The following is a 22,261-nucleotide window of genomic DNA, read 5'->3' as shown; positions in this document are numbered from 1 at the left end:
CCAAAACATGTTCTCTTGGGAGCATATGTTTGGTTGTTTGTTTTTTTTTGCCCAGGGTCAGAAAGGGAATAGCTCTTCAGGACTCTGCCTGAACAGGAAAAATGCCCTGACTTCCAGCAAGGCATGATGAGCTTTGCAAGTGAAGTGAGGAATCTCTTTGCCACCAAAATGTTTTGCAAAACACTCAGGTGCATCAGGCTGAATAAATAGGTTAATGATATTGGCACCAGCAGCGTGGAGAGCAGCTAAGCAGAAGTGAGACATTTGGTCTCACAGGATGAAGCAAAGAACTAGCAGAGTGCATTGTTTCTAATTGCTGTAGAAATGCTGATAGTACATGGTTCAACTGCTAAACTTCTGGATTTTGAGGGGCAAAGAGCCCCGTTACAATTTACCTTCCTGAAGCTTTCCTCCTGCAAATTGGATCTTCAGAAAAGCCACAGGGAAGGTATGAACTTTGAAAATTTCATGGGAAGCTGCAATGGGGGAGAGGGTGGAGGGAGGGAAGCAAACAAAATAAATCCCTCCAGAGCTCTCTGATCTCCCTCCTTCATTTTTTTTTTCCAGTGATTAACTTTGAGAATCTGGCTCTGTAGCTTCTCTTCTTTGCCTCTTTTCTTTATATAGTGGTTGTTGATCCTTTGTAGACAGAGATCTAATGCACTGACATTATTTATCACTGAAATGCAGAAAGTCAGGATAAAATTGAGGAAAAGAAAAATACCTTAATAAGATACCTTAAAAATGGAAAGGAAGGAAAAAAAGGAAAAGAATAGAAAAAGGTTACACCATTTAAGATATTTTTAATAACAGGATCATTTTCTGCGATCATTAACATTGAAATTTTTGTTTTCTATAACTGTTATTCTTTTGCTGTGCAGAACATGAGGAAGTAGAGAAATGCACAGAGCCAGTTTTGTATCTAGTTTAGCTTGCAGGTGATAAAAATGCATTATCAGTGTTCTGTGATTTACCTGTTCAGACCTTTTTTTCCTCTAATCTACTTTTAGCTGATAGGTTTATCCTAAAGGCCAAAATGATGCCTGAGAGTGGACTCTTTAACTGTTCTCGTTTGTACATGTGACAAAATCCTGACCTGTATATGTGAAGAAACTGCTAGCCAGTACTCATAATCTGCCACTTTTCATCAACTATAAATGTAATTTTGAAATAATGGTTTAATTTTCTTTTTTAAAATCACATTTGCAGTATAATTAGGCTCCTGGGAAATTTCCAGGTTGCTCAGACAAATTACTATTTGAAGAATATTATGTCCATTGGAACATAGGGAATGTTATGGTGATTTCTGTCAGACTGAATTTTGACAAGTCTTTTTTAATCTTGCTGTTTTATATATAGTCTTAAAAAACATATATCCTTTGTTTGCTAAGTCTTCTGTTATGTCTCCTCTGAGGTTTGAATTTTAATGCATGTCCTTGGAACAAGGAATTTATTCTTGTGCAGATAGATCATTGTCAGCATGTACAAATGAACAAGATAAGACTTTTGAAGCTGTTTTGCTTATCTCATGATTGCAGCTAAAGTGAGGGATATCTGTGGCGCCTAATGACTTCATCAACCAGCTCTAAATGAAAGTCCTCTGTGTACTAACAATGAGATAACAGTACAAGCTGTTCAAGACACTGCAACTTGCACCCAGGAGAAGAAATCTGTGAGCCCTTAAGGTTGTCCTTTCTAGAAGTTATTTTACAGAGTGCATTTTACATCTCGTTTTTTTGTGAAATCATTTGCAAAATCATTGCAAAAAATTTTTTTTTGCAAAATTCCTGAAGTCATTTTGCTTGTTTATGTGGGAGATGTTTGTCTGCAGCAAACTTTAATTGGCTCCTATCACAGGAGGCAGCCCTGCAATGTCCATGCTCAGACAATGGAGTTTAGTGCCTAGACCCTACATGCAGCTGCACAGCGCCCTGCTGGTTTACTAGTGTGTGCGACCAGCCAGTGTAGCTATTTAACAATAAAATTGCTCTTGTACCTGATTAAAAATCCACTTCTGTGAACTCCAGCTGCTTAAAGCTAGACTGCTGGTCTAACTGGTCACCTGTAGACATTCTTAAGATGGGAGAAATTACATGAAGCTGGCCCTCTGATCCCAGAAAGTGTCTGGGGAATACCATAAGCCATGGTACCTCGTACCGTGGTACCTCATGCTGCAAGGCAACTGCAGCTCTGTCGTACCTCTGAGGCACTGTTAGTAGGATTGTGTGGGCTGCGAGCTCTGCAGCTGGATTGTACATCTCAGCTGCAGTTTCTCACCTCCTTGGATTTGCAATTTGCTGTGTTGCATCCTAGAGATGTGCCAGCAGCGAGCACAGCCAAGGCTGACAGCGCGGGCTTTGCACAGAAGATGGTTATTGATGGACTGATGTAAAATGGCAGCCGCAGGCTGAAGTCGTGGCATGCCCTCACCCCTTTTATGTAATAACCTGTGCTTAGAGCATTGCATAAGAAGAACTCTTCCTGCTTAAGTGCTTTGTGTCAAATAACTGTGGCTTTGCTGGAAGTAAAGGCTGTGGCCTTCCCAGGGGGGTGCCTGCATCAGCTCTGAGCCTTGGTCCTGCCTCCTGCTGTGGGCATCAGCACCCACGTGGGCACTGGCAGAGCCCTGTTCAGCTGCAAAGTACACAAATGCCAGATTTCCAGCTTTGTAGAATATATATTTTTCAGGATACATTCCACCATTTCTGCATTCAAGCAGCAAGGCAGAAGTAAGTTTCAAAATGAAATGATATAATTTCATATCCAGGAGTATGGTGATACTATCTCTGGCTTGAGACAAACTTCCCGTGGCAATAGTCTTGAGATTCAGTAGAGGAGGTCACTGGTCACAAAGATCTGTCTCTCTTTTCCTAGTTGGCTTGCTACAAAATTGTGAAACAGGCGAACAGCTTTACATTTAATTTAAAGCCTGGAAGAGATAAAAGGAACTAACTTTTTCTCAGAGAATCTGACTCTAATGTGAAGAAATTCCTCTGAGAGAAGCAATTACAATGGAAAGTGATCAGCCATCCATGGGATCTTGTTTCATTGCGGAGAAAAAATTATCAAGTCCTTTACGTTCCTTGTGGGAAACTTTGGAGAGCAGCTTTGTAATTTTAAATCTGTTCCGAAGCAAGGACATCTACTATTTCACTGTCAGCTCTGAAGATACAGCAAGGCAGTCATACAGAAAGATATTAACTCAGTTAACCATAAGTTTTCTTTTATATAGAACCTCCCATGTCTAAAGAACCAAATGCCTTTGAAAAATACGTATTATCTTTTGTATGTAGTAAAGTAATCCACTCACCAGTCTGGATCTTGTGACTTACATCTGGCTCAGATTTCACTGTTCTCCAAGTGTATTAGAAAAGCATAAAATGAGATTAGGAGAAATGTTTTGTTCTTTTCAGTTGTTTCACCTGTGGAACGGAAAACTTCATGAACAAGATTACTGATGAGTACTCAAAAAATCCATTATCCCAAAAGACAAGAATGTACTTCAAAACAAAATCTTTCTCCATTTGCATTGTTAACTTCTCCCTCTTTCATGCATCCACAACCTGCTTATTTTAGTTCCAGAAAGCAAGGATCTTATACTTTTTGTTATTTAGGCCATAACATTGATAAAGAAGCATCTTTTCCCTGAGTGAGAACTGTTCTTGGATGGAAAAAATTTCTCTAAATGATAACCTCACTTACTGCATGTGGCCAGTAGAGATTGAGATTTGGAAACTGATGCCATGATGTTAGGATGTTCCTGGAGCTTGCCACAGCAGAAAATACGCTATTTCCCTGCTCTGCAGCTAGCTTTCCTGTCAGGTTACCTGCTTTTTTTCTTTGTCTCTTCCCTAGATGGCAGGGTATGTTGTAGCCTGTGGTGCCCAGCACTGCTGCTATTAGATGAATTAAGTTACAAGCCATGTAAGTACTTTTAAGTCTGCTGATAAAAAGAATAATTCTTCTCAGGATCAATTTCTTTAACAAATTGGTCTACTTGACCAGTACTACCACTGTATCCACTTGGAAAGCTAAGAGTCTACTCTCTGAAAAGATGGGCTTTGACCCACAGGAACAGTGTCAGTGTCATTGCATTGGCTTCTGGCAGTGACCTAAAAAAGAATTCTGGCAAGAATCTTCATCAGCGTGAATATTTATTTGGGAAATTGTATGTAATAGTCCTTATTATGTTTATCCAAACCAGCAAGGTAGAGGCAGAGGCCTGCACCACGGACCAGCTGGATGAGAGATAGCTCTGCTTTCATTTCCCCAACTCATTCCATAGCTGAAAGGGCAAAATAACCAAGTTCATTTTGTTGGGAGATGAACTGTGCCTCTATAATATTAGGATTGGCATTAATTTTGTCCTGCTGTTCTGTGCACTGGGGTGATTTACCATCCTACAGAAGAACATAGGCTGAAGCCCTGTAGTGAAGGGAGGTGACGGACACAGACCACACTGCAGCTAGGGTTGCTCCTGTGCTCATTTTTCCATTTATGCTGCAGCCATCGTCATGACAAAGGATACGATGCTTCCATATAGCAAATGATCTTTGTTCACTTACTTTTACTTATAACTCTCTTTAGGGCAATAAATATGTGCTCAGCAAGTAGTCACAAGATCTATCTGAAAAATGCAAGTAAACAAAGTATTTTGAAAATACCTAGAAAAATCTTTTAGCAAGTTGTATGAATTCAGTCCTTTTTTCTTTCTTTCCTGTGCCAACATCCATCTTCCCTCCTACCACCTTCAGCAAACTACATCTCCGCCCCCTCTTCTTCTCCGCAAACAGCTTCCCCCTCACTGCTTTCTAAGGAGTAGAGAGGTGTTTTAGTGTCCTCCTCTCCACTCCTGACTATTGGCCACAGCTTAAGGAGCAAGAGAGGACTGTATTTCAGTGATAAAACTGACTCATTTTCACTTTTTTGCCCCAGCACAGAGCTCAGCGATGCTGTAGAGGCAGTGGGTTGGGCAGCCTTGTGTGCAGCACACTGTGTATCCCCATGTGAACTCTAGGCTGGATGGTACGGATAACAACACATGGGCTTGACTTTGCAAGCGGGGGTGTTTTCTTGGGGGGGAAATCAGTAGTGAAGAGTTTGGCATCGTGTTCTTACTGCTTTTGTTACCCATGGTTTCTAGATTAAAGCTAGCATTGGTATGTCCAACTGCACTGCAATTATGTCTTCATTTTTTGTGTGGATGTAAGAATGCAACTGTTCACCATTTTATGCTTCATTTTTTGTTTGGTAATTTTCTTCTCCCCATTTCAAACGTTCCTTCCCCCCTTATATTTTAAAGTACTTTTTGCATTTATCAGGGAAGAATTTCTACTCAAGAGTAATTTGAGTTTTGTCTTAAGGAACACCTTATGTGCAGCGTACATTCACTTTTAATTGTGCACTGAGACTTTTATTAGTGATCCTTTGTAAGTGTAAAATAGGCTGTGTAGTTCTTGTGATATGAAAGGGGAGCAAATAAAGAGGGCATTAGGGAAAACAGATTATTAAGCTAACCAGTGCAAATATTTAAATGCATCCACTGAAAATCAACAAAATTTTGAGCTTTAAATAGATTTCTAAAGCCGTGTCTTATTGATTGCCAACACAATAAATAAATAAATGGTACTTCGGTAAAGAACAGACAAACAATAGGGGAGGAAAACCTTTGAATTTTCTGCATTCTGAACATTTCATATATATTCATGGCAGGACTTTTCAATAAATGCTACAATTTAACATTAAGAAGAAGAAAAAAAAAGGTTAACTGGCTGGAAACAGTTTTTACTCATTTTCTCCACATATCAGTCCGCATCTTAAATATATTAAAGAATGTGCGAGGACACAAACACAGCCAAGCATTTTGCACATCAGCTCTGCTGCTGCCTGAATTACTGTGCCATGTGCACGGTAGTTTGAAAAGAGTAACTTCTTTTGCTGCCTGTCCAAATCATTATAAAATCACATTTACCATGATTTATGCTGCTTCAGTGGCACATGGATAAGTCTTTGGCATTTGACCAACCAATTTTCTATTCCCGATTCAGTAAGAAAAATCATTCTGCATTAGTCTCTGCAGCTCGGTATCCATCAGTTGTCTAACCTTGCAGATAAAATAACAGTAATAAAACCTACAAAAACCCAGCCACTGACCACTGAAATTTTTCTTAATGAGGAATTAAATGACTTTTGTTCCATTGAAACAGTTATTCTTAAAACTATTCCAATCAATCTTTAATTATTTAAAACATAATGATAAACTTGTACCATAGCAAAGAAAAAAAAAGATGCTCTTAGATTGTGTCAAACAATCTGATTCTCATAAAGGTGGTAGGAGTTAAAACCAGCAATAACAGCATTCAAACATCTGAAAGAAAAATACTATTTACTCTTTGAATGAATGTTGTTTTCTTTTCTTAAGGAATACTAATAAAGTCAATAATATTGAACAGAGAATAATATATAAGTACAGTGTTCTTCAGAATTCAAGAGCTTTATCTCATTTCTGAATGCATCTTTCTTTTTCTTCTTTGTTTAGAGCTGAGATGTTTGGGAAAGATGTCTGACCCAAAAGAGTTCTAAGTGAATGTTATGTATTATTAACAAGAGCTCTGATAATTCTCTAAGACAAGATGCTCTTAAAGCATTTAATACATGTATTCAGCTTAACATTTTCTCAGTGAAGTCTTACCTAATGTTTTGCTTTTTGAAAAGCACAAAGGAAGTGTAAAAAATAGAAAGCTACAGGAAGGATGTGAGTGAACACCTGACCTTTCATTACTACAAGCATAATACCCTAATCCGAAGAGAATACAAGTGCAGTACAGATTATGAATAGCAGCTGTAATGGTTTCTGTTGCTTTCAGTACATGTGAAAATACAGCTCTGGAGGTAAAAGATTATGGTTAATCTGTCACATAATAAAAATATATTTGAGATTTTGTTGTCATTTTTTGCGATCTCTCCTCCTCTTTAATATCAAACTCACGTAGACCTCTTTTACATTCGTACTGATACAGGTGTCATTTCTTTACAGTATCTGACTTCTTCAGCTATCTTTTATTTCACTTTCTTATTTCCACATTCTGCATGCACCCTCTTTTAGAGCATGCAGTTTTGTTGATGAAAGCGCCAGCACTTTGCCTGGTGCTAGAAGATTCTGTGACAATTGCAGCAAGTACACTGGTCTACAGATCCTTCCATGTAGTTGCCATAAGCAGTCACTTGTCAGACTAGCTTCAGTTTTGTGATTAATGGTATCTGAGCTGCACCTTGCTCATTCTGTCACCAGTGCCATTTAAAATGAGTATGGCCTGCATGTGTAGTAACATTTCTGTGAAATTAGCCGTTAGACGTGCCATGAAGTTTTTGTTGGTTTCTTCGCTAATTTTATGGTTTTTGCTGAAGGGAAGACCATGCATAAAATCTGCTTTATTTAAAACATGAGCTGTCAGAGTTTCTGAGTCTGTTGGAACTGATAGACAGTGCTCACACACTGGTCCAGAGCTGTGGAATAAGTAGCCAGCTTTTTCCATTTGGCATAGAAAGTCTGATTTAGTGTAATAACAAACCATGACCATAGCTGTTGGTCTTTTGCTGCTGATTTTTCCTGATTGTGTGAAACTATTCAGACAGGTTTTTTTTCCCTGTTGTCAAGATATCCACATCTTAAGCATGCTGCTCTGAGATGTGCAATGAAAAGAAGTAGCCTAGCATCAATGAAATCAAAATTTTGCCTTCCCATGAGGCATGAGAGATCTGCTGCACTAAAACTGGAGGAAAAAATTAAAGAGATGATGATTATTACTTTGTAGTATATTTTCACACATAAGGGTAATTAAAAATAAAACTATCAGAAAAGAGAATTTATTTCCTAACCATAAGTTTATATTGCATCTCCTTGAAAGAAAAAAAAAGTCTGGAATGAACAGGGCTTCACTATGTGAATTGTTTAAGTTAGATTTTTTCTCTGAAGAATCACTTTGAATTTCTAGATCAAATTGTTAACCTCTTTTTTTGCAGTGTGATAAAGGAATGGAATAACACCAATTTTCACGGCTTGGAAAGTCACCTCATCATTTCATTTCCTTTAGTCCTTCCATTATTTTGTCTGTTTCCACTGTTGATGTTGAAATTCAAACCCTATGTGACTGCATCTGGATATATAAGCAATGGCTGAAAATTCAGTATAGCACCAGAAAACCCCTCTTCATCTAGTTCAGGTCATAGAATTATAGAATAGTCTGGGTTGGAAGGGACCTTTAAGATCACCTAGTTCCAACCCTCTGCTATAGGCAGGGGCACCTCCCACTAGACCAGGTTGCTCAAAGCCCCATCCAGCCTGGCCTTGAATGCCTCCAGGTATGGGCATCCACAACCTCTCTGGGCAGCCTGTTCCAGTGTCACACCGCCCTCACAGTAAATAATTTCTTCCTGATAGCTAGTCTGTATCTATTCTCTTCTAGTTTAAAGCCACTTCTCCTTATCCTGTTGCTACGTGCCCTTGTAAAAAGTTCCTCTCCAGCTTTCCTGTAGGGTCCTTTCAGGTGCTGAAAGGCCACTATAAGATTTAATCAAAGCCTTCTCTTCTCCAGGCTGAAAATCCCCTGCTCTTTCAGCCTGTCCTCATAGTGGAGGTGTTTCAGCCTTCTGATCATCTTTATGGCCCTCCTCTAGACTTGCTCCAACAGCTCCATGACATTCTTGTGTTGGGAGCTGCAGAACTGGACACAGCACTCCAGGTGGTGTGTCACAAGAGCAGAGTAAAGAAGCAGAATCACCTCCCACATCCTGCTGATCATGCTTCTCTTGATGCAACCCAGGATACAAGCACACATTGCCAGCTCATGTTGAATCTTTCATCAGCCGACACTCCTAAATCCTTCTCCTCAGGGCTGTGCTCAAGTCATTCTCCATACAATCTGTATTTGTGATAGAGAAACATCTGGAACACTTACAGGAAAACACTCAAAGTGTCCAGTATTTTTCTTTCTGTCACAGATAAAGGAATTCTGAATCTCATTGGGGCACACGTGTATTTATAAAAATTTAGAAAATTAGAAGACTATTTTGATTATATTTACTTTTTTTTTTTTTAAATTAGATTTTGCCATTATCATGTGTGCAAGTGTTACAAATTCCTGATGGCTTTAGTTTTGGAAGTTGAGTTTAGGAAATGACAGAGTAATTGGACTGGATTTCATCATCATTGCAAGGTCTCTGGTGGATGCACCAAAGGATCGGTATGTGAGCTCATGCCACGGCTTCAAGACATTGTCTTTTGCATCAGCTTTGGTTAGATCTTCTAAGATGGTTATAATTCATCATTCTGTGCATTTTGCTCTGCAACTTCACTATTTCAGTAAAGTCCAAGTTCCTGAAATCCTCAGTAAGTATAAGTGCAAAAGGTAAGTTGTCACCGAGTTATTTGCATTGGTTTAACACACCTAAATGTCACCACTATCTGATGGAATCAACAGTTTGGTGAATGAAGGCGAGAGATTGGCACCAATTGTTCCGTAAATATCTGAGAGTATTGTTTAGTAGATCCATAACACCATTCCTGAAGATGGCTCATAAATAGACATCCTGAGGCTGATGTACATTGCACTGTGTTTATTGCATTTTGAGAATTAACTTTTCTTCAGAGCTACTGAGGCTTTGGCAGTTAATGGTAGGAAAACCAGCACTGAAATGTTGGTCACTGAAATGTGACCTGAGAGACCAATATTATCTCACTTTATTTGCCTTTGATCCTTTAGAACTAATGTGCAGAAAGTCTAATTAGAAGAGGACAGCTGAGCAATTAATTAATAGGGGAGTAACTCTTTATGTTTTTCTCCTTGGGAGTATAGCAAATCCATGCAGTGTGAAATGATTTATGCTATGGTAGTGTGGCAGTAACATGCTAGCATGACTTGGTGAAAATCTCATTCCATCAAATGCACATATATAGCCATCTGTCTCTCTCTTTTTCCAGTGGCCAAAATAATCAAATAATGATCCTGATGCAGTAGATTACACCGAAGCTATTAACTCCTAATAACTTTCTTCTCCTGGTCTAGGCTGGGGCTCAGTGAGGGACATCTTAAATATGTCCAGATAGGAAAATGGCTGTCTAAGTAATGACCAGTCACTGCAGGGTTTTCTGTATATTGCTGATACTCAAAGTTGCATTCCAGAATTTAATTGAAGACTCCAGTCTTTAATTGAAGACTGATGTAATAAGAAGAAGCTAGCAAGTACTGCCTGTTAAAGGATTGCAGGTGGCATTGCTCAATAATTAGATAGCACTGTAACACTGCTGTTGATATTCCACGCAGTCTTATCAAGGCAGTCTTGTATGGTGCACACAGGTATTTACAGTTCGACTTAACAGTTTGGTAACTTATTTATCAAAAGTTATAAGCTTACAGTTGAGCATGTTAGCATCTGGGCAACTGGGCAACTCTGAGTATTTGTGGACAGAAGGATATTTTGGCTGCAGGTTATTATATGTCTTTGTGAACCACTGAAATTCAAGAACTTCTGCTTCATAGGGTTTTCCTTGCCACAGTGCTAATACAGGAGGAAACACAAGAGTGAATTTGCTACATGTGAAAGCTTGACAGATAGAAAGCCTTAGAGAAAAGGAGGGGTTTTTTTTATTCTCAAAGCCATTACTGCACAGGCATCTGAAAAGGTATCTTCTGTATGAAAGCCCACCAGTGTGCCGCAGCCCTGATCTGAAAGGACCACTTCTGTCAGAGCAGAGCGTAACTCAGCCTGCAGGCACACTCACTTCTTGGCCCCTTATGGAGAATGCCAACCAGGGTTCCAATTAGTGCCAGTTGCAGGCTGTGACAATTTTGAAGATTGACTTTCACACCATACCAGACCTTTAAAAGACAGTACATTTATATAAAACACAATTTGCTTTGACAGTAATTTTCTGTATGCTATTATTGAAGTTATTTATGTTAGAATCAGAGTATCTTTTCTCTCAGCTGAGTTTCTGCTGCTGTTTGATCCTGCAGTGCAGTAATAATCCTGTGCTTATATCTTTTCAACTTTATAGGACAGTATTCATCTCAGGCATCCATTGCTTGCTGCTTTTAGGGCTCAGACATTTGAACCAGAATCCTGTAAAATTCCCAGATTCTTGTGTGGATTGCTTCTGCCACTGAATGTCCTCACATATTTAATAGCAGACATAAATTTATAGGATTCTGCAAAGCAGAAGAGCAATTCTAATTAAACAGGGTGCCTCAAGAGTTCACAGGTTGACGTTGCTTGGATGTCAAGGTGATTTTACTGCAATGACAGTGAGGCTAAGGGCAGTTACATTACTATTAACAGTGGAAAGAAAAAGTAGCTGCAAGCTTTCCAAATGTGTGATCTCTCTGCCTTTTGAAAGCAGGGACGTGAACACAGCCTTCTTATCTTCTTTATCCATATACCATGCAGCATTACCAATTCTCCCTTTGCTTAGGCTCCACATCTCATCCTTTATGGTAACATGCATTATTTCACAAGCCTCTTGCTGCTCTTTTTTGCCTGCTGCATTCCTGCTGCTCGCTGAGATTGAGTTCCAGTGCCATGCGCGGCATCTGCCTTGCCTCCATGATGGCAGCAGTGCCCATTCTAGCGGTGCACGGGATCTCCGGAGAGACTCTGCAGAGGTCCTTGCAGCCAGTTGGATGTGCACAGACTGAAATCCTTCTGTTGTCCTTTGAAAAGTTATTGCACTGTGTACTGGTAGCCTTTTGAAAAAGTTTGTTTTCCTTTCTTCTCCTAGAATTTGTCTGGAAAACATCATCTGCCTAGCGTTTGAGAAGTCAACTTCTTCAGCTTGTACCAAACTGGTCATCTATGGGTGCATGTAATCCAGAGGCCAGAAGCAGATTGCCCACAATACCTTGGCTTTTTTTTTTCCTTTTAATGTTAATTCTTAATTGAAAGCTACTGTATCTTGGAAAAATTGTCCGTTGTTTGTGTGGTTTAGTGTTGCCTTCAGAAAATGGAGAGACAACCCCCATACCTTGATACCTGCTGGAGGAGTTCTGTTAAGTGGAGATGAGCTGCATGGGTTTTTAGCTTGAATGTTTGTGTTTGTGCACTACTGTTTCTCCTGTGACAAAAATAGCCTTGGGAAAGTCATTATCTTCTTATAGCCCCTCTCCCTCATCCCCCTACATTGTTTCATAGGCTTCACTGAGTACAGAATTTGTTCCCCAGCTTGTCACGGTTCTGCTGTCCACCCAGGCAGGCTGACAACATTGCATGACCTGGAAGCACACACTGTGGGAAGACTGAGACAAGTCCACTCTGTCCCACCAAGTTCCCTGCCTCCAGCAGTTGTCTCCAGCCTTGGAGATAAACCCAGGTAGATCTCGGGCAAGCAGTTTTTTTCCCTCAGGAGCCATCGCATGTGACAGAAGTCTGGAGAAATAAAATTTGGAGCTCCCTCAGGTGAAAATAACTGCTGCAAAGGGAATGGGTTTTATGTAGAAATGTATATACTGCTCAAATCAAAATGATCCTTTAGAAATCTTTCTTAATGTACCACAACACAATGACTTTATCTTTCTCATGCAAACTCTGCTCGTTATTACTGCCTTAATCTTCATAATAATGAAAGACATTCAAATGTTGAATGATTCTTCTCTAGCCTAGATACTAGATAAAGATGAGTTCTACTTTTCTTACCTTTGAATATGGCATTTGAGGTAACTTGATATATTTTGTAGTTAGTTTTTGACTCACTGAGATCCATTTTCTTATTTGAAAAACGTAGCGTCAAACATACCACCAATCATGGCATCTCACACTGTAATTGTGAATTTGGACCTATCTATCTCGTAAGACCCAACACACAACAGAAAGTCCAGAAATAGAACAGAATGAATTATATTAAATGATATTGCTAAAAAATGTAAATTATGTTGTTTATTATGTGTCAGTTTCTAAGTTCTTCATCTTCAGTGGGAAAGAAACTTCATACACCTCTAGTATACAAAGCTGTTAAAAGTTTATAAACTGGTATAGTTTTCCATTCTCAGTTCTTAAGAGAGAATACATGTAATATACATTCTTTGTCTTTACTCATGTACAACGTCTTATACAGGACATGTAGAAAGAACAGAGACACTTGTTCCGTATCATTCAGATACTGAGAAGCTTCCCACTGCCCCCATCTGTCCCCATACGCCTTTTTCTCTTGCAGCTCAAAGAGAAGCAGAAGAGTAATTTCCAGATGCAAGTTTACAGACAAAGTCAATGGCTGGAATTGTAGCAGAATGTTAACATCTTGTGTAGTCCGAGATGCCTTACACTTAGTAATGCAACTTTAACCTTTATAATGGGCTATAATTTGATTCTCACAGCATCTGTATTCTCTCATTGTTGCAGCCTAAGTAGCTGTAAGGAGTGCCAGAACAGACAAATGAAATCACCATTCAGAGCGCTGCAAAGGACAAATAGATGAATCACCAAAATTCCCATAGCAGTTTTGAGATTTTAGCCTTGTGCTCACTATTTGATTCTAATCTCAGGAAATGAAAAAAACATTATGAAACTTTTTTGTTTGTTTGTTTTCTTTTTGTTTTTTTGTTTGTTTTGTTTTGTTTTCTTGTCAGCTGGTCAGATGGTAGAGCACCCAAAAACTCCGAAAGTGTTATCAAAGCTTGGAAATGCATATAATTGATCTTGAGTTTTGCTTCAAAAAGTGTATGTAGACAAGTCTAAATTTAAAAAAGAAATAATTAGGTCATGGTTAAATGAGTATGGAAGTTAATTAAATATCTGCAATATATGCATATCTATTTTCTTGTACATTAGTCAGATTATTAAAGAGGGAAAAGACAATTCAGAGGGAAAGTAAGACTACAGTTGTTTCTTTAGCCTCTGCTGTTATCTTTCTGAAGGTGTTTAGAAAAAGTAACTTAGGTGTGGTAAGTACCTCATTTATGCGATTTCATCTAAACTGTTGATGCATTCTACTGTCAAAAAAAAAATATTTGCAGATCACAGTGTGTGGTCAATAATTCCAGTACTTTTCCACTGTTTTGATATATACAATATATGGCACAATAGAGTCTCCAGAGCAGTACAAGGATTATCGTTTAATTATATATGATTTTCTAACAGCACTGGAAGTAGAAAATGATGTGAAATTTTGTCATCATGTGTTGAGGAGGTTTTGGAACAAATGGTTGAGTTGTGACTGATGAAATATGTATTTCTCTTGCAACTATGCTGTGTTCTGCATGTAACGTGTTTTATAGAATATGTTTTCTCCAATTATGAGAGGGCTATAAATCGTGCTCAGCACTTGCTTTATGTATATGTAACATGCTTGAGTCTGGATACTCCAAATGGCCTAACTATAGCCTCAGATATTGAGTAGGTCCTGGCTCTGGTGTCCTCCCAGTGCAAGTGCCTGTCCTATAAGAAAGTCTTGCCTCCAAAATAAATCTTATATAATGACCTTCTGTTTTAAAAAGGCTGTCGTTAGTCTTGCCTACACTGGCACTTGGACAGATTGGATCCAAGAGTAATGAAGAACAGGAAAACATATTCCTTAGAAGCTGATTTTCTCTTATAACGGCAACACTCTAAGGTAACTGACAGCAGGAGGCAGGGCTGGTTGTAGTCTTAGATTTCATGTGAAACAAATTAATGGATTGAAAGTAACATGGAGTACTTACCCCAGGGATGTGGTTTATCCTGTAAGTAGGAACTCTGAACTTTTCCATCTACACATATTCCTAGATTAATAGACCAGAGACAAATCGGATAGAAGCAGATAGAATAGATGGGATTGTGAGATTCTTGAAATAAATTACACTTCTTACCATGTATTTTCAGAATCTCTAATATATGATAGGTAGAGTAGAAAAAAGTAGAGGGAAAACTATTGTTAACCAAAACAGAATGTAAATTGCTTCTTTCTGAACTACAAGCTATAATATTTTCGAGAATAACAATGGAGAATGATAAAGAATAATTGCAGAGATTTTCAAAACTGCTATCAGTAGTTTACAGATCTTAAAACCAGACTGTAAATTTTCATAAATATGAACATTGTAAATAAAGACTATTTCATGATTAAGTAAATAATTTCCAGAGCTTTGGAAGGTTTTATTAAAATGAAAAATAATTGTGGGAAATTCCTTGAAGTATTTATAATTATATCTGGAGTAGAAAAAACAATTCTGCTTTGCAGCATTCAATTTTCACATGTAGCTCCTCTTTCTAATATATTTTAACATTCTTTCGAACTAATTTTATTTCTGTTGTTCTGAGCACAGATGAGCAATGTAAACCTTCAATTCCTCCTTTTGAAAAGTCTACTTACACACTTTTCATGCAGTGATACAAATATCTAATATGAGGAGCAAAAATTGAAGGTCAACAAATTTTACTTCAGGTTGGAGATATTTGGTCAGACCTTGCCCTTGTGTGACTGCTGGCTTAGACAGAAGTAGAATTTACCATGTCATTTGGCTTTCAGAGATCTGCCAGCTTCAAGTATGCCCTGACTTTCAGGACCGGTTTTCTGACTGAGCTTGCAGACTCTTCTTTTTTCTCATTGCTTTTTGGCTTTTTGAATGGTGTGTCAGTGTTGTGAATATGCAGTATAAGGTGACACTACATAAGACCAATGCAGTGTGATTTATTTTAGTTTGTACTGCTGAACTGTTCAGGCATGTTAAATCAGTTGTACTTCAGTTAGCCAACCAATAAATCACATCTATTCTCCATTCACTAGGTTCATCCTGAAGAGCTGTACTATTTCAAAAAAGACCTTTTGTTCAGCGATCTTGTGAAAACTGAACATTCTAACTGGGATATTCAACAGATATTGTTCGTCTACCAACAAAGAATAGACTAATCTGGAGCTAAATTTTGCCTTTAGTTTTGTTTTGAAAACACTGCTGCCTTAGAATCATAGAATCATAGAATCACCAAGGTTGGAAAAGACCTAAAAGATCACCCAGTCCAACCGTTCACCTATTCCCAATAGCTCCTACTAAACCATGTCCCTCAACACAACATCCAGCCTTTCCTTGAACACCCCCAGGCTCGGTGACTCCACCACCTCCCTGGGCAGTCCATTCCAGTGCCTGACCACCCTTTCTGAAAAGTAATACTTCCTCATGTCCAGCCTGAATCTCCCCTGCCGTAGCTTGAAGCCATTCCCCCTGGTCCTATCACTAATGACACGAGAGAAGAGGCCGACCCTCAGCTCACTACAACCTCCCTTCAGGAAGTTATAGAGAGCAATGAGGTCTCCCCTGAGCCTCCTCTTCTCCAGGCTGAACATTCCCAGCTCCTTCAGCCTCTCCTCACATGGCCTGTGTTCCAGACCCCTCACCAGCTTTGTTGCCCTCCTCTGAACACGTTCCAGGGCCTCAATATCTTTCTTGCAGTGAGGGGCCCAAAACTGGACACAGTACTCGAGGTGCGGCCTCACCAGTGCCGAATACAGGGGAACAATCACCTCTCTGCTCCTGCTTGCAACACTGTTTCTGATGCAAGCCAGGATGCCATTGGCCTTCTTGGCCACCTAGGCACGCTGTCGGCTCATGTTGAGCCGAGCATCAATCAATACCCCCAGGTCCATTTCCTCTACGCAGTCCTCCAGCCACACCGCCCCAAGCCTGTAGCGTCGCCTGGGGTTGTTGTGGCCGAAGTGCAGGACCCGGCATTTGGCCTTGTTGAAACTCATCCCATTGGCTTCAGCCCAGCTCTCCAGCCTGTCCAGATCCCTCTGTAGGGCCTCGCTACCCCCAGACAGGTCCACACTAAGTGGATCACACTAAGTGGATCCTTCATTAAGTGTACAAGAGCTGGATGACATAAAAAGTGACTTTCATTTGTAAACTAGCCAAAATAAATGTGTAATCTATAGATGATGAATTGATATAGTTAATCGAATATTATTCCATTCTTACTGGAAAAAGCCATCATTAGGGGATTCAGGTCTCTGCTGGAGCAAAAATTTCACAGTATGAGCTGCAAAATTAAGTCAATTCAGTTTGTTATATTGGAGAAAAAATATTTTTTAATATTCATTGTAATTTTGGCATATTATTAATCTCTGTAATTCTCTGATGCATGATTGTAATAAACATTTGCCATATTAATATAGTTTTCTGTATGAAAAAGAAAAGCTGATTATATGTAGTGCATAAACGTGTGACTTTTTACTTGATTTTACTTATTTTTCTTTTTACAGAAGCTGCAAAGAATCAATCCTTCTTACCGTTGTCCAACCTTACCCTGTAAGTATCTGCAGTGTTTTCTGAATGTTTCCTAGCAACATAGCAGCTTTTTCTCTGCCTATATTCTATCTATTTCTTTACCTTATCTGGGCAATAAGAAGAACGAAGGAGATAAGGGCTGTGTCTCTTAAAGGTGATGTTTCAGGTGTGTTACTGCATTCTGCACTAAAAGAATGTATTGCAAATTGAATAGTAACAGCATCTTTAAACTCCAGCCAGGAAAGTACACAGAGTGGGATGCTGAGTTCTGCTTCTGTCATCCTCTGAGGTCTGGGATGTGGCATAGGTCAAGTCCCCACTGCTGCACTGCCTCTGTCTCTGTGAAGCAGGAGTAACTTACCTTTCAGAGCCTGAATGGAAGCGGGGAGTGGGCATGGTGGTGCAGTAAGACTACTAACAGTATGGTCCAGCTAAATAAAGAACCTAAACTCTTTGAAGCTAGCCAAATTGTATGTAATATGGGGGGAAAGTCCTCACTCACTTTCCTTTTTATACAGATTGTCTTATTTCATCAGCTGACAGGTTTCATCCTTTTCTTTATCTATCAGATGACAGAAGAGCTCGTGATTTGGTGCTACTGGTTATGTGTAGCCCATAGAAGTGGATTGTAAAGTGCAGTACTTATGCCCTTGAGGTGCTGTGGCTTGTCATTGCTGTGCTGCTGGTGTGAGGGCAAGCCTTTATATAGTGGATGTAAGGGAAATTGAAACCTAAATGAACTGTGCACTTCACATTCAGTGGGAGACCTTTACAGCACAGGTACAGTCTTTCTCCAGGCTTTGCCCTGAAGAAGAAGGTACATCGTGACCTTCTATCTTCCCAGGTCTTTGGGTCCAAGCCCTATTTGCAGCAAGCAGAAACTGTTCCACTCATTGCATAGCACATAAAGCTAATTAATAACTGATCTACCTCCAGACATTACTGAGACAGAAATGGCACCAAAGTATTGCGTATGTTTTGTGTCAGCTATGCAGACTGATGTGTTCAGCTTATATGTGTGGTTGTGTTGCTCCTTTCTGGTAGGTCTGTTGGAGTCCTCCAGCTCTACCTCTGCTAAGGAGAAACTCACGCTTTTGGGAATTATAGAAGTTTTATCTCATATAGGCATGGAGTTTGTCTCCCTAAAAATGTCCACAGAGCAGTCAGTAGATATGATAGATGGTACTTATCAGTGCTAGCTTTAACTGATCCTTTTTTATCTCAAAGTTGGGATGGTTCAATGATATGGGCTTAGTGGGTGAACCTCAGCTACAGGACAGTTGCAGCTGGCAGATCTCCAGTTGTCCCCCTCCCATTGTATCTCACTATCTGTCCAGTTCAGGGCCAAGCTGGTTCGCAGTGTCCTTCCCTTACCACTTTCAAGCCCAAGTGTTCTTGCAGTGGAAACAAGTTGTGCATAGAGATAGGAAAGCTGAGATGCTGCCAGTGTGCAGAGCCAGGTTTGTTCCCTGCAGCAGCACAGGTTCCCTCAGTTTACGCAAACCCTGGGCTCTGAAGTCTCCTAGGGGCTCCTGAGTCACTCTGAGCAGCTGACCCATGCTGGACTTCATACTGTTTCTGTTAATAGTGCCTGAGTCTCTTACGTGACATCCACCTTGGCTTTCCTTCCTGGTTATTGCCATACGCCATCTGTATTCTTCCATGCAGGAAGCAGTTGTAATGAGGGTAGTTGGTACTCTGGCAAATACATTTTGTCTCACAGTTTGGAAACAGTGTGTCTTCAAAAATTATGATATTCATGTTTTCTCCTTTAATTTTTCTCCCTCCCTTTCTCCTTTTACAATTTTGCCTATAAAACTGGAAAGATGAACTAGAAACCAGTCAAAGGAAAAGTAAGAACTTTTAAATAAAGATAGAACCTCTTCTCCATTCTTGTCAGAAAAACATCACTAGAAATATTTCAGCTAGCTGTCTTTGTGATGGTGAACCTTTCTGTTTCTATAATTGCATGAAAAATATCTGTCAAGGTGGATTACAGGAGTGCTACTTCTTAATAGTTTTTATTTGTGCTACTTAGAGCGTGTTTTCATCTTTCTAAGTTAACCATCCTTTATGATTGCAGGTGAATGTAGAGGTAATTTAGATTTATAGTACTGTGTAGCTCACCTAGTAATTTTGAAAGCTTTTGCAAATCATTTTGCTTAAGTACATTCTGTTTCGTTTAATGCTTAAACTCATTAAAATTTAATTTAATTGTTACCAAGCCAAAGCATTAGATTTTCTTGTTCTTTCCATCAATATAAAAGTCTCTCCTATGTTCATATCACCACTGCTCGGAGAAGATGACTGAAGCACTTGAAGCAGTTTGAAGTTTTGATTTTTGCAAGTATAACATTTGATTATCATTTCTGAGCATTTTATTCTGTAGGTGGACTATCATTCTTACTGATGCCTGATTAAGTTTTAAGCATTGCTCAAAACAAATAACTTGCCTGTTTTGTTATCTCATCAGATTTTATGCCTAGAGATAATTTGATAAGTTGCTCTCATGATTAATCTCTTAAGTTCCTTGGATACAGTCCAGGCCCAGCTAAGGTCTATAGCAATTTTGCTGTTCATAAGCTTTGTTATGGGAAAAAGATAACGTATTCTATGGGTTTTGCTTTCATTTGAAAGAGATGCTTTTTGTTATAACATATTTACATGTCTAAGATAAGATGTTTACAGAAAATCATTGATAGATAACACTTATTTCTGACTTGTAATGATGTAGCAACAAATGATCCTGTTGAGACTCGCAGTGTTTTTCATGTTGCTTTGCCTTATGGAGTCATTTAATAGGATCAACTACAATATCTGGAATTGTGGTTACAAAGACAGGTATAAAAAATAAACAAGTCCATCCCAAAGACTTCAAAAATGAGAAAGAATCCTAAGGCTGTAGTTTTAGGGAGCATTCAGAAGTCAGATATGAGTGTTGAATAGGTTGATTTTACTACTTGAAGCTGTTAGGGTTGTGTAGAAATGATAACTTTTTTTTTATTGTACTCATAATGGCCTTTTTCTCAGCCATCCTTAGTACCTTTGCCTCTGCATATCTTCATATGAGCTTTTTTAGTACAGTCAGTTATATGCATAGTTTTAACTACACTCTTAGAGATCATGGTGTGGTTACTAATAAATGTAACATTACTGTGCTTCTTCTTAGAAATGTAGGATGGTACAAGGCCTCTTCCCAGCAACTCTTTCTTGTTTGAACCAGACTCCACTCACGTCAAAACTGTGCTGCATAGCCTTCATCTTTCACCTTTGTGCAAATGGCAGTGAACACTGCTGCTCCTATCTTTTCTTTCAGAAGGCTTCTTCTTTGGCTGTATGGATTTTTATGGAATATGGTTGTACAAAATATGCGGTCTGTTCATCAGAGAGCACTGAGAAAATTCTTTGTGAACTTCTGTGTTATCTCAGCAAAATGAAAGCTCCTTCAGCCTATCCGCCCATTCCTCTGTCTAGTTCTTTCTTCAGTCTTTCTCCCCAACAGTTGCCATTTGGTCTCTTCCCTCTTTGTGAGACATATCTCCCACCTCTGATGCATTATCATTACCATTATCTTTCATTTTTAATGCTTAGTTTTGTATGGATCGAAGGTTTCTTTCATGCCCCAAAGTCCTTGTGACAAAGTCAAGTCACATGTATGAGAAGCAATCATTAATTTAAAACAGTAATCTGTCAGTGTAATGAGCTTTGGAGAAGCAGGAACCCAGAAGGCCAGCGGAGTGTATTTTATAAACTCCTCCATATTTGATGTCTGCACCCTCCACCAATTCCAAAGCAGATCTGTGATTTCACCTATAGTTTTTGGGACAATAGAAGAAAAACCAGGCTGTCATTTAATGTAGATGGAACTTCTAGAATTTTTGCAATGCCTAGGTTAAAGTTGGGTTTGGCTGTTCCTCACCTGGCCTATAGATTAGATATTGATTACCATCAAACGATAGTAAAATATATCTGATGCAAATAGAATTGTCTCTGGTATATCACCTTGCTTAGGAAGAACAAAACAGGAATCTGAGAACCCAAATCTGACTGTTATTTCAGCAACTTAATTTGTGCCAGGTTTAACAAAGAAGTACTTCTGATGATGATCTGTCAGTACCCTGTGGTGATAACAAATTACTGCATGGTAAAATTTCTCAATATTATTACTTACATGTCCCTACCTGCTCTTCTACAATGCTCTTGTGAGCCAGTGTCATTTCAGCCTTGCTCACAGCTCTGAATAGTGGGTTTTAGTTTGCCTTTGGGCATTATGTACTGTTCCACTTAATAAATTTAATACTTCCTCTTATTCACATTTTATTTGCTGGCTAAATTTGGTCTCACATAATTGCCTTTAGGGATGGACCAAAAAGTCAACACATTTTTGCAGTCATGCAATTATTCCCTATTTCCTTAGAAACATAGTATTTCATGTTAGAATAATAACTAATTGTGGATAACAAGCTTAACATTAATTGCATATGTACAGTCTGGCTATTTAAAACTACCTTATTTCTATCTGATTTGACACTCATTGTCATGAAGAGGGTTTTCCTTTCACCTCTGGGACTGTCCCATACTGCTGCCTTGTCAGCTCAGCATTACAAGTATATTCTTGTAAGAGCTAAATCCTTTTTCTTGAGCATGTGTAAAGGTTTTGTTGTTGCAGCTCTGTACCAGAAATAGGTGGCTCAAAGGGGCTTGTGTTGCGAATAAAGACCATTTCACCTGGAATTGACTCCAAATTAGTTTACTTGCAAAAGTGGACGTCATACTAGACAGTTTTATTTTTGTTGAAGGATGGTTTCCCTCAAAGTGAAGAGTATCGTTTCAAACAAAAATAACCTATGACAAGGTTGCTGTCAAAAATAGGATTTGATTCTGAAAAGTCCATAACATTAGAAAAATAATGCTTTCCAGAAAGCCTCTTCTTATTGTGGTAGTCTCTCATGCTTTGACTCAGCTAATGGGATGCGCATGTATTGCTCTCCCTGGTAAGTTGGGTTGAAAAGGGG

General features: G+C 39.0%; 1 protein-coding gene across 3 annotated transcripts in view; it reads left to right on the top strand.

Annotated features, from left to right (window-relative positions):
- FRMPD4 (FERM and PDZ domain containing 4) overlaps positions 1 to 22,261 on the top strand; it is a 298,756-nt gene that overhangs the window by 249,780 nt on the left and 26,715 nt on the right. For all 3 annotated transcript variants that reach the window (XM_052664668.1, XM_052664667.1, XM_052664669.1), the window contains exon 5: positions 17,222 to 17,267. In XM_052664668.1, coding sequence (XP_052520628.1) covers positions 17,222 to 17,267 — 46 coding nt within the window. The remainder of the gene's footprint in view (positions 1 to 17,221; positions 17,268 to 22,261) is intronic.

This window comes from Tympanuchus pallidicinctus, unplaced genomic scaffold (genome assembly GCF_026119805.1).
Source record: "Tympanuchus pallidicinctus isolate F22 unplaced genomic scaffold, pur_lepc_1.0 scaffold6, whole genome shotgun sequence".
Lineage (NCBI taxonomy): Eukaryota > Metazoa > Chordata > Aves > Galliformes > Phasianidae > Tympanuchus > Tympanuchus pallidicinctus.
Note: the sequence above shows the minus strand (reverse complement) of the source record. Positions and strands in the feature narration are given on the sequence as shown.